The 12,301-nt window shown below is 41.0% G+C and overlaps 1 protein-coding gene across 2 annotated transcripts in view; it reads right to left on the bottom strand.

Annotated features, from left to right (window-relative positions):
* Positions 1–12,301, bottom strand: part of Ppp2r5e (protein phosphatase 2 regulatory subunit B'epsilon) — a 143,385-nt gene that overhangs the window by 22,858 nt on the left and 108,226 nt on the right. For both annotated transcript variants that reach the window (XM_055595537.1, XM_055595539.1), the window contains exon 5: positions 9,611–9,703. In XM_055595537.1, the coding sequence (XP_055451512.1) occupies positions 9,611–9,703 (93 nt within the window). The remainder of the gene's footprint in view (positions 1–9,610; positions 9,704–12,301) is intronic.

The raw sequence follows: 12,301 nt of genomic DNA, 5'->3' as shown, positions 1-12,301 counted from the left end.
AGTGGAAGAATGAAAATATACACCCCTCCCACCTCATCTATCCCACCCTATCCCCAAGCAGGGAAGAATGCTAACAAGGTGCCAGTTCTCATCAGAGAAGCTTCAGAGGCTCAAGAATGGGAGGAAGGCATTAGCTAGATTTGATGCACAGGTATGAGAGGCGCCTGCCAGGGCAGCTTCAAAGTTTGTAGCATCAATGTCCTCAACACCCCTGTGTGTTTCAGTGTTCTAAAGACTTAGTCTAAGGCTAGAGAATGTGAGAGAGTGTCTAGTCTCAGGTACCAAACACTGCTAAACAAAACATTACTGAAGTCACAGGACTAATTAACACTCTGCCTACTTTCGGGAGATTTGAGCCAGTGCTCTTCTCTTAGCTCTGTTTCGAGTAAGGCAGAAGACCAAGAGGTCTCTTCTGGGGGGACACGAGGATCCTGAAGAAAGATGTACAGGCATAATAATATCTAAGGTTCTCAGAGGGCTGGCAAGGGCCTGCTCAATTACCCTGCTCTGAGCCAGTACCCACAGAGCATCACAACTGCAGACATACCATGCACACAGGCACTTAACCTACAAGGACAAGAATTAAGTAGGTTTTGGTACATGGGCAGGTAACGATTACTATGAAGAATCAGTAGGCATTTTAACAAAATGAGCAACTCAGAAGAAAAAAGAACAATGCAAGGACTAGCAAAAACTTGCAAAAAAAAAAAAAAACCCTCAATATTCTCAGAGATACAACTACATGACCACGCTTTGGCGGAAGACTGCACATCCGAGAACGTGTGGGCAGCACAAATTGGTCTTTCCGGGTTACGAGGTGGGACAAGGAGCTAGAGAGATGGCTTAGCTAAGAGCCTGCACTCTGCTAGCGGGAACAAGTTTGAGCCTAACATCCATTAGAGGGTATCTTGAGTCCTCTACTGGCCTGTGCAGGTGCCCACAGACACACTCACATACATACATACATGTACATAAAGAAATAGTAAAACAAATCTGTATTTTACATTTATTCTGGTTTTGGGAGAAAGGTGTTTTATTTTTCGAGACAGAGTTTCTCTGTGTAGCCTTGGCTGTCCTTGAACTCACAGTGATCCACCTGCCTCTGCTTCCCTGAGTGCTGAAATTAAAAGTGTGTACCAACACACTGGGATATATAACATATATATATTTTTTTAAATATATATATTTATTTTAGAAGAATACAAAGTTGTGAGGGTAGGAAAGGGATCTGAGAGTAGCAGGAGTGTGAATATGTTCAAAGCACAAACAAAATTCTAAATAAACTAATAATTTTGTTTGGTTTTCATGACAAGGTTTCTCTGTGTAGCATTGGTTGTCTTGGACTTACTTTGTAGACCAGGCTAGCCTCAAACTCGAATGCCTCTATCTGCCTGAGTGCTGGGATTAAAGGCACGTGCCACTGCATCTGGCAATAAACTCTACATAGTGAGTTCCAGGCCTCTATAATGAGACCTGTCTCCCCCCTATCCCATCTCCCCCCCCAAAAGTTAACTTCACCCTAAAATAAACATAACAAATTAAAGTCCACAATAAAAGATAGGCAGTCATTGTACCTGAGGTATGAACATGGCCACATACACAGTTATACAAATGCAAACTGTATGCTTTGATTTAATTATATTTTGTTACAACTACAATAGACCAAAGAGAGAAAAATATTACTTCTCCATATAAAGCAGCATTTTTTGAGAATACCAAAAACATTCAAGAAATCTGAATGTAATGGTCATGCCTTTACCGCCAAGTTCAAGGGGAAAGGTGAGGTGGGGGGAGTGGTGGCGGTGGAAAGTGAGTTGCATCAAGTGGGTAAGTGTGCTTGCCGCTGAGCCTAAAACCTGATTTCAACCCCCAGGTTCTATCTGGCCGAAGGAGAGAACTGATTCCTGCAAGTTAACCTCTGACCATGGAGGACCACGGAGCACCACGTATGTGCACACAAAAACTAAATAAATATTCTCTATGCATTATTTTAGAAAAGAAAAGAATGTTCAGGCAGATAATGAATAAAACTGGGTTGGGTGTTCTAAATGTCTCCATCCAAACTGATACAACACCAGATTTCAAGCTCCATGTTTCTTGCTCTGCTGTCAATAGCCTTTCTAAAACGAAAAGCTGAGTCTCTTCGAAGCTTCACCTAGACCACATGATGCACACAGAGAAAACATCCAGAAACAAGTGAAGAGCTGCCTGGGGACAGGGAGCTCATGAATCTGACTGCTATATAAAGGGAGGTGACCCACAGGCAACCACTAGAAAGCACAGGCTACCCCTCAGCTTAGAGTACCTCTGACTTCAAGGCCCTATGGGTTCTAGTCACACAAGTATGAAGTTCCCCAAACTTCATTTTCCTCCTCATGACAGTCACTCAGACCCACAAAAGAGAGAAGTCCATCTTCCCCCTGGAAGTTTTCTAGAATTTTAGGACAAGCAATTTGAGCAGCACTTGAAAACAGAGCCTGCTGTACTGGATGAGGCAACATTGGGAGATGGGACAGGAAATGGCTACATAGTTCACAGGCCCAGTCTCAACAATGACGGATGGACAGGGAGTGCTCTTTGTCGGGACAGCATTAAGAATTCCAAGAGATACCAAGGGCTACCAGGGAGCCAGCACATCTGCAATCTGCAGTCTGCACAGAAGAGGCTTTGCAGTAACACCTAAGGCCCCTAAAATAAAGCTTACAAAATACTGTACTAGGGCTAGAGGGATGGCTTACAATTAGCACACATTGCTCTTCCAGGGGGCCAGAGTTCAATTCCAGCACCCTCTCAAGCAGCTCACATGCCTGAATCTACAGTTCCTAGGAGGAGGCAGATTGGCACCTGCGCATACATGCACATACCCACACACAGACACTTAACTGAAAAATTAAAAATATACATCTAAAAATGAATTCTATTATTATTGTATGTTTATGATGGGAAGGAGGCAAGTGCCATATAGTGCACTGTTAGGGTCAGAGGACAACTCTGTGCAGTAAGCTCTCTTCTTCCACCAATGTAGGTTCTGGGAACCATCAGGCCTGACGGCAAACCTCACTGACCCAATAGAAAAATGTTGGACTAAAGATGATGAGAGAATGAGATGTTCTACTGTTCGCTGGTAAGGCAGAAATAATTTTTCTAAGTCTTATTTTCTGTATGGTTCTGGGAGACTACTGTAAACATTCTGACATATTCGGAGAACTTTTTGTGTTAGGGTATTCAAGGCTTCATGGAACTTACTTCAGATGAGAAGCTAAAAATCGTCCATAGCTTGAATTGGGCCATGTCCAGTTTTATCTTGAGGTTTTAAATACATACTATCAAAAGGTCACTTTTGAGGTCAAACTTAATGATTTGCATAATTTGCATGGAAATTATGCCACTTTGGTCTAAATATAACTGGAAATGTGAAGTACAAATTAATAAACAGCTATCTCCAGCAGTAGGTATGTTATAGAGACACTTGACTTATGTGTCTCTTAGCAACCACTGACTGTTTTGGATTTAGAGTGGTTGAAGGCAATCTTTAGAAACATGCTGCCGAAGAGCCACAATGATTCACCCAATGAAACGATCCAAGGTTAGCAATCAGTCTGTTTTTAAAAGGGGGGCAGTCAGAAGAAACCATGTCCCAAGACCCCCTATGGAGATGAAAATCATCTTTATTGGTAACAAATGCTGGTCCATGAGCTGAAGTGAGCCTGAAGCTTATATAAATCTAAAAGCAACACTGCCTTGTATATGAATGCTACACAGCAGCCATCTTTGACAAAAATGTAGACGAGTATATTAAACACAATGATAAAGGTTCTGTGAGTCTCAATTTCACAAATCACAATGGTGTTCCAGCAGGGCAGTCAGAACTTTCCTGGAGGAATAATAAGACCCTTCAAAACCCTGGACCAAACCCCAACACGACAGGCTGTTCTGTCTGGAAATCCATGCACAATCCACACCTACACCTTCTCTTTACAAGTCCCAGGAGCCAGGACACATGCTGGCTCAACTATCTAGCTGAGATGAGGCAGGTCAGTAAGAGTGGCCTGCAGCACAGGAGTTAGCGCACTCTGCCATCACATCCACACTGCCTCTTGCTGCCTGTCTCTTCTCTGTAAATAGCTAAGCATCCGTTCCTGGTCCTAACACATTCAAACACAACACTGGTCGGAAAAACATCAGTTGGCAAAGTTAAACTGATAAAGAATTGAGCGACACAGGAAACTACACATGACATCTAAAAGAAGACAGGCTAAGACGAACCATCTAAGCCATAGGGTACCCAAGAATTTTAGAGTAAAAGTCAGATGTCAATAATTTTAACATGCTAGGCAAATATGACTGGCTAGTAATGGATAACTTCACAATCTGAAGCCATTGAAGAAAATACAATGTAAAAATACTTTCAAAACAAAAGCTGATCCTAAATGAAAATACTCACAGCAAATAAGCAAAGTGTTACCACCTGGTCGGCAGCTGTCCTGAGTAATTGTACTACATTTGTTCATGACATCCTGACATCACAAGGTGTCTGCCAACTAATACTGTGGATACTTGACATCTACTTTCCAGATGAGGAAAGTGACACACAGGATAATTATATAACTTGTGCACAGTCAGACAACGATAACTGGTAGAGCTGGGTTGGTGACACGTGTGTGTATTCTCAGGACTCAGGAGGCAGAGGCAGGAAGATGATCACAGGTTTGAGGCCACCCTGGTCTACACATCAAGTTCCAGGCCAGCCAGAGTGACATATTGAGTGAGACTCTATCCTAAAACAAATAAGCAAGTCAGCCTGAACTCAAGCCAGCCTCTACACTTAACCTCCAATCCACTCTCCTTCGTGATGAAAGTCAAGTACTGAACGGCACTTGAACGGCCACAGGAAGCAAGCTCCAGATTTTAAAGAGGTATACCCAAATGCTGGAAGGAAAGAAATACAATAAATACCCGTCATAAAATGACTACAAAATAGTCTCAGGAAGGCTAATGTGCAAATAAGCTGAAGTTTATGAAAAATGCAAAGCAAAATGAGGCTGTACTTGCAGCAGAAATCTCTTCATGTTTGTTATGGCATATACAATTCTTTTAAATGAAAACAGAGTAGACAGGTCAAAAAACAGGAAGAAGACAATCATATCCCCACCACAATTACTAACAATCTGGTGTATTTCCTTCCAAAACTGTTAATGCATAATCCTATAGTCTAAATGTATCCCCAAACTCATGTTTTGGAAACTTGTTCCCCAATACCACAGAGGTGGAACCATTTGGGAGGTGTTCAGGTCACACTGGCACCCATGATTGGAGTCACACCGTGATAAAAGGTGACTTCAGCAGCAGGCCCATTTGCACCCTTTTACCTTGCACCCTTGCCATGTGAGAACATAGCACAAGATCCTCACCAGATGTCAGTACATGGATTTTGGACTGTCTGATCTCCAGATTTGTGAGAAGAGTTTCTGTCCTTTAGAGATTAGTCTCAGGTAAAGAAGTTTCTGCCTCAACCACATTTCTCCTCTCAGTTTTGCACCATGATCCAAAAACAGAAAATGAAAGATTCCAAAAATAATTCCAAAGTTTCAAATGTCTTTCTGAATAGCCTAAGAAAGCCTCAGTACCCGACTGCCTCCTGCTCCAAACACAAATCACCTTTATGCATGCTAGGTCACTCAATGGCCATCTAGTGCTCATCCATCACTGGATGGCAGTACTGGACACAGGGTCAGTGCTGTCTGTGTCTTCAAGCATCCACTGGGAACTTGAAGCACATCTCTCACATAAAGCAAAGAAGTCTTTAGAATGGACTAAGACAAAAACACAGACAGACCTTTCCCCTAAGATAAGAAACACAGACTCAAAAGCTATCGGTTTCTATAATGTGCACATACCATTCCAAAACAGATCATGTGTACCATTGTTCACATTCCTTTTTACTAACTGGTGAGTGTCTACTACGTAAATGTCTATAGTTTCTCCAATCAACTCCTGATGAAGACATATTAAGCTTCTCCTACTCTTATAATAACCAACAATGACGCATTCGGTATCTTTGTAGGCACATCTAGTTGTATCTTATGGAACTGCTGGGTCAACACTTAACTTGACAGAATACTATGAGATTTCCTCTTAGTAACTGACCATTTAAGTGAATAGATGCCATGTGTACTTCTCTATCACTTACAGGCATCTATATCTTCTGATGGGCCTTTGGCTTTCTCAGAAGAGTCCCCTTGATCCAAGCCTGTTATATTCCCTTCCCCTGTCCCAACACCACAGTTTTAAACTAATACACTGAAATAGATTACTGAGAACTACTTAATTATGTAAAGTGCCCTATTAGACCTTTCTCAAAATTTATCACATGAACTATAAAGTTTTTAGGTTAAAAAAAAAAAAAAACACCAGAATTTTAATTAGAACTATACTAGCTGGGCATGATGGCACACACCTTTAATCCCAGAACCTGGGAGGCAGAAGCAGGTGGATCTCTGAGTCAGAGGCCAGCCTGGTCTACAGAATGAGTTCTAGGACAGCCAGAGCTACACAGAGAAACCCTGTCTCAAAAAGAAAAGAAAAGAAAAAAAAAAAAAACTATACTAAATACACAAACTGTCTCATGGATTATATAAATATCTTTATGATGGTAAGTTTACTCCCACCTAGCAATATACTGCATTCCAACATTCATTCAATGTTCTGTAAAATTTCACTGTTAAGTTTCATATAGATTTAAATTTTAAATTTTTGTTTCAAAATTGGGAATAGAGTTTAGCAGTGAAACACACACTTAGCCAATGTGAGGCCGTGGGTTAAATTCACAGCACTAACAGGATATTTCAGAGGATGAAGATCTTAATAAATATTAGACTCAAACAGCCACTGTGATATAAAAAGTCTGAAAGGATGAGTACTTCATAACAATGAGATTTCCCAGATAGAACCAATGAGTGGTCTGTACAGTCATTCCATAACAAGCCCACTTATGACTTAACACAAGAAGACACCGAGTCCCAGCGGCATCAACGGTGATAACGTGTTTTAGACTGAAGGCAAGAACTCATGGTATCCACACTACCAAATGAACAAAGCAGACCAAGCAACTGCATTTGGGTTCTGACTCTTACTTTGCTTACTACTACCCTGCAGCTCCTGTAATCTTACAGTGTCAATGCGCAAGCTCAAGCTTAGGAACCAAATATGAACACTTGCTGGTAGCCACTGTGAGTACGCAGAAAAGCCCTGTTCTCAGCTCTAACAGTACATTACAGTGTAGCTTCCATACACAGTAAGGCAGCTCCATTCTTACTTTGCTTTTTCACTGATGGGAAGGGAGCCAGGAAAATAAAAAGAATTAAATTTAGTTGCAACAGAAAATGGGTTTAAATCTTGTGGCTAGAATAAGATTTAACTTGGTCTCCAGTTGAAATCACCAAAACTTTTTCAGATCATAAAGCATCTACAGAAAATAAAAGGTTTGCTCAAAAAAAATGTACAAGAAAGATGTTATTTTGTTTTGTGAAAAATAAAGAGTATGAGGATTTTCCCATGACCTAAGGCACAAAACACAGAAGGGCCAGATATAGTGTGGTGTGTGGGGAAAAGCAGGAACAGAGGATGGTGCAGAAAAGACTTGAGATTAATCCCAAGTGGAAGCACCTGCCGGCGGAGAGAGAGTTAATGCACAGCAGGGCAAGAGGGTATGAAATTATCAGAGGGAGCTCCTCAAGCCCCAGAGGTTCACGTACTTCAGCAGAGTCCATATTGGGGAAAAAACACCTAGAAAAAGAGCTCAGAAAAAGGCACAGAGGTAGAAAGCTGTGCTGTTAGCAGACTGGAGAAGAGGAAGGAGAAGATCAGGATGGCCAAAGCCAGAAAACTAAACTGGCTAAAAACAAACCAGATACTGACAGACTCCCTATGTGTACTTCCTCTTTTTGTCTGGGGAAAAACACTACCATGGTTGACCATGCCCACAGCTTACAAGCACCAAGGTCAGGATCAAACTGTGGACCCATAATTTTACTAATGACACATGGCTGAGGCACCGCACCAATTTCCCCTTTTTCCCTGAGACAGCTTCTCTCCTTACGTAGCTGGTGTTAGTTGCTTTTCTGTTGCTGTGATAAAAATACCATGACCAAAAAAGCAACTTATGAAAGAAAGAGTTTGCTTTGGTTTATGGTTCTGGGGACAGAGTCCATTCCGGCAGGGAGGGGTGTGCTTTAAGTGGCAGGCACGACAGCAGAAGCAGCAAGCTGAGAGATCACATCTTAAACTGCAAGCAAGAACTGGAAGTTGAGGAGGTTGTGTAATCTCAAAGCCTACCCCTGGTGACCTACTTCCTCCAGCAAAGCCACATCTCCCGAAGCTCCCCAAACAGCTTCAACAACTGGGAACCAAGTGCTCAAATACCACAAGCTATGGGGGACATTTCTCAGTGCATCCAGCAGCACCCAAAGAGCCTCAGCTCTCAGCAGATGGCCTGCTCCTGAAACTCTGTTGGAGTAGATTCTAAGATCCTGCTATACTTTGAGCAAAGTATTGGCTGTGGCTCAATGTGGACTTCCTGAATTCTGAATTTAATCTAATTAGGGCAGGGCAACTATAAAAGTTAGTCACCCTGTGGAGGCATATGAGAACAGCTGTCTGCCACAATTATGTTTTTACTTAAGGCCTGCTTATACGAACGTCTCAGTGGGAGGCAGGTACTTTGTTCCCTAATGAGGCATCCCCTATGTCAGTCCATATAGTCCTCCAGCTCCAGTGTCCACTTTAATCCATGAGTAAAAACATCAGGAGCAAGGACGTGCAGTTACAATTCAGTTTCAGCCGACTATTCTGAATCTCAGGCAGAAAATAAGATTTTAGTCTAACAGTTTTAAGACGTAAGAGGAGAAACCAGGAAGAACAGCTTCCCTAGGAGGCCCCAAACAGATAGGCTGGAATAAATGGAGAATGTTAGGTTAAACTGAGCCACTGCCCAGCAGTGACAGCTACAGATCTCGCACTCTGAGTACCCGTGGTCTTCACCAGCTCATTTTTAACAGATATCCCAAGTGCTTTAAGAAACCTTTCTTTAGAGCAACATTAAGATTCACACACTGGGCCTGGAAGATGGCTTAGCAGTAAAGGCACTTGTTGCCAAGCCAGATCAACTGAGTCCAATTCACAGCACCCACAAGGCAGAGACAATAGATAAGATTCCAGAGGGGCTGTCCTTTGACCTCTACAATGGAACTGTGACACACACAAACCCATACAAACACACAAAATAAATAAACATTTTTTTTTAAGATTTGTACACACCAGTCATATAAATGAAATTCTTCCATAACTTAAAAAAAAAAACAACAAACAAACAAACTTAGAGAGTGATTTAGGAATAAGCATTCCCAATGTTTATAAAATTAAATTCCACCACAAATAATTTAAAAAGGCACGTAACTTTTAATGGGCAATAACAGAAACTACCTCATGTAAACCTGTTTATTTAGAAGGCTATACCAACAAGACTGTTGTTGTTTTTAACAATATCCAAGAAAATGAGATAAAGTGTTAGTAAGTACATTACATGTATACAACTACAAAAGAAATTGCTTACCTGTAATACAAATTTCTGATCTATGTATTTTTTGGCAATGCTGGGTTGGAATTCTTGGCTTTCCAAAAACCGTATGAAAAATTCATATACAAGCTGCAATGAAAGGATTATAGTTAACTTCAAATTAGAATTCATTGAAAATACTGAAAACTATGGGAAAAAAAAAAAAAACCAAGACACTAAAACTGGGCTTAGTACATTACGTTTAATTATATCAATCCATGAGTCAGTCGTGTGGCCATTCTTCTGACTTACTGTTAGAATTTTTAATGTTTAAAATTAAAAGCAATAGCCAGAAAAACAAATAAAAATCCATATTCTCATCACTTATAGAGAACACCACTCTTAAAATTCTGTTTCTGTCTTTCCATCAGTGACTGTCTGTCTCTCTCTCTCAGGTCACCTTACACCTTGAATAGCTGAGCTACCCTGTTAGCCTCACAGTTAACATTTTATGTCCACCCCTCCCTCTGGAACATGCACCTGTACCATGTATAAATCTTTGTATATCTTGAGACTGTTTGCCATCCAGACAATACATTATAAATAATCTGTGTCAACAGTATCCAAACCATCATTTTCAGGAAATAAGCCATTACTCTTACTATACAGCAAATGCTACTGTTGATAATTAAGCAGTCCTCTATGCAGGCACTTACAGAGTTGCTATAGTGTTTCTCTAGCAAAGCACTCCACAGTTCATATCATACAGAATATACACTTTTCCAACTACACAAACATACACAGAAGAAAACATAAAAAGTTAAAAAAATGGATTGTAATGCAGAATCTGAAATGATACCAATGAACTATCCAACTACCCACAATCTGGATGAACCTTGATCGTGTGTGTTCCTAACATGAGTTATTTTCCAGTTGGGAAATATTGGCTCATTGGCTCATGTAGACTTTTCAAATATTGACACATTCCATTTCCCAGAATCTTTAAAAAAAAAAAAAAATCACATTTTTATTTTCTCCCAAGAACAGTCTTTAAATTTGGGGAGGCAGAAAAGGTTGGTATATAACAGATATACACTGTAAGATAGATATATGCTACATAACAGACATATAACATAAGACAGACAGGCTATATAATACCCTATAACACAGATATGCTATATAAGGCTATATAACATTATAAGACAAATACAGACTTTGTAAAGTTCAAATTCTAACGTACGCTTCTAATATCCAAATTTTATCAGTGGTACGAATTATTATCAATTGGCCTTTGTTGTTTTAGAGAAATATCAGCCAAATACCTCGGTCTTTAACAACCAGTTTGTTGTTTTGTCAAGTGCAAATGATGTCTTGTGAAAAGGCGGCTGCCATTCAAAGCAACTGCACAGCATCCTTCCACAGGGCCATCCCTGCACTGCTGCAATAATATGATTTATGCACACTTCTCACGTCCCCATGCACAATATTTTTAAATGTGTGCTCAGGGCTCCCAATTTATTAATGGAATCAGTCACTTTGAATGCTCTTCAGACACTCCTTTAAGTGAAATGGGCAACTTTAAATTTCAGGTGCCGGCAGGGAGTACGACCGGGTACTTGGCCAGTCTGACACTTGTCCTTATTGGCATTAAGTCAACAGCATTTTTAACACCACTGTTAGCCCAAGTGGTGGAACACACCTTTAATCCTCTGTGAGTTCTGGGGCAGCCTGGGCTACACGGTGAGTTCCAGGATAGCTAGAGCTACACAGTGAGACCCTGTCTCAAAAAACCAAAAACCAAAACAACAACAACAAAACCCACCACTGTTTTGTATGATGAATTCTAAAACAGCACAATGACTAGTCAACATAGGGACAAGGGCAAATAACACAGAACTCTGATAAAAGAAGTAACAGGGGCCAGTGGAATGGCTTAACAAGTAAAGGTGCTTGCTGCCAAGCCTAAAGAGCTGAGTTCGAGTTCCAGATCACAGAAGGTGGAGAGAAAGAAGCGGCTTCCAAAAGTTGTCTTCTGACCCCTCTTCTGACCCCAGCACACGCACACTCATACACACATGCTCATGCTCACAAACAAATAAATAAATGTAATTAAAAACTTTCATTAAAATAGTGTTAGCCTTGGAGGCCACTGAAAAACCAACTGAGGGTCCTATAAAGGTCCAGAGATACTACTAACTTAAATACTGCTCCAGAATCTGATAACCTCTTAAATTTGGCATTACCATTTGCATTTTTTAATGCGTACGTCGTATGTGTATGTGAGTGGAGGGCAACTTGTGGAATTAGTTCTCTCCTTTCGCCATATGGGTTCTGGGAATGGAACTTGGGGTGTAACTGTGCCTGCTGAGCCACCTCGCTGTCCACACCCCCATTAGCACTTATTGTTTTTATAAAGCTGCTGTGGTATGGTGCTCTGTGCCTGTAATCTCAGCTATGCAGGAAGCTGAGGCAGGTCTAGAAGAAGTTCTAGATGTGGACCAGGTAACACAGAGCCACCTCATGTCAAAAAGGGGAACAGGAGGCCCCAACTCACAAAACTATGTGGGTTTTTTTTCCTCTCTTACAAACTTTCTAAATGGGCGGGGTGGGGGAGTGGCATCTTTCCCAGTGATGTGTAAAGGGTTTGGGGGTTCTGGTCACAATACGGCTTAACACACCACTGTTCTCTTTCAACATACTCATTTGCCAACTCTTGTAAAAATTCCAGAGTTACCTAACAGACCCCTT

Source organism: Psammomys obesus, unplaced genomic scaffold (assembly GCF_907164565.1).
Source record: "Psammomys obesus unplaced genomic scaffold, mPsaObe1.curated_primary_1811, whole genome shotgun sequence".
Classification (NCBI taxonomy): Eukaryota; Metazoa; Chordata; class Mammalia; order Rodentia; family Muridae; genus Psammomys; species Psammomys obesus.
Note: the sequence above shows the minus strand (reverse complement) of the source record. Positions and strands in the feature narration are given on the sequence as shown.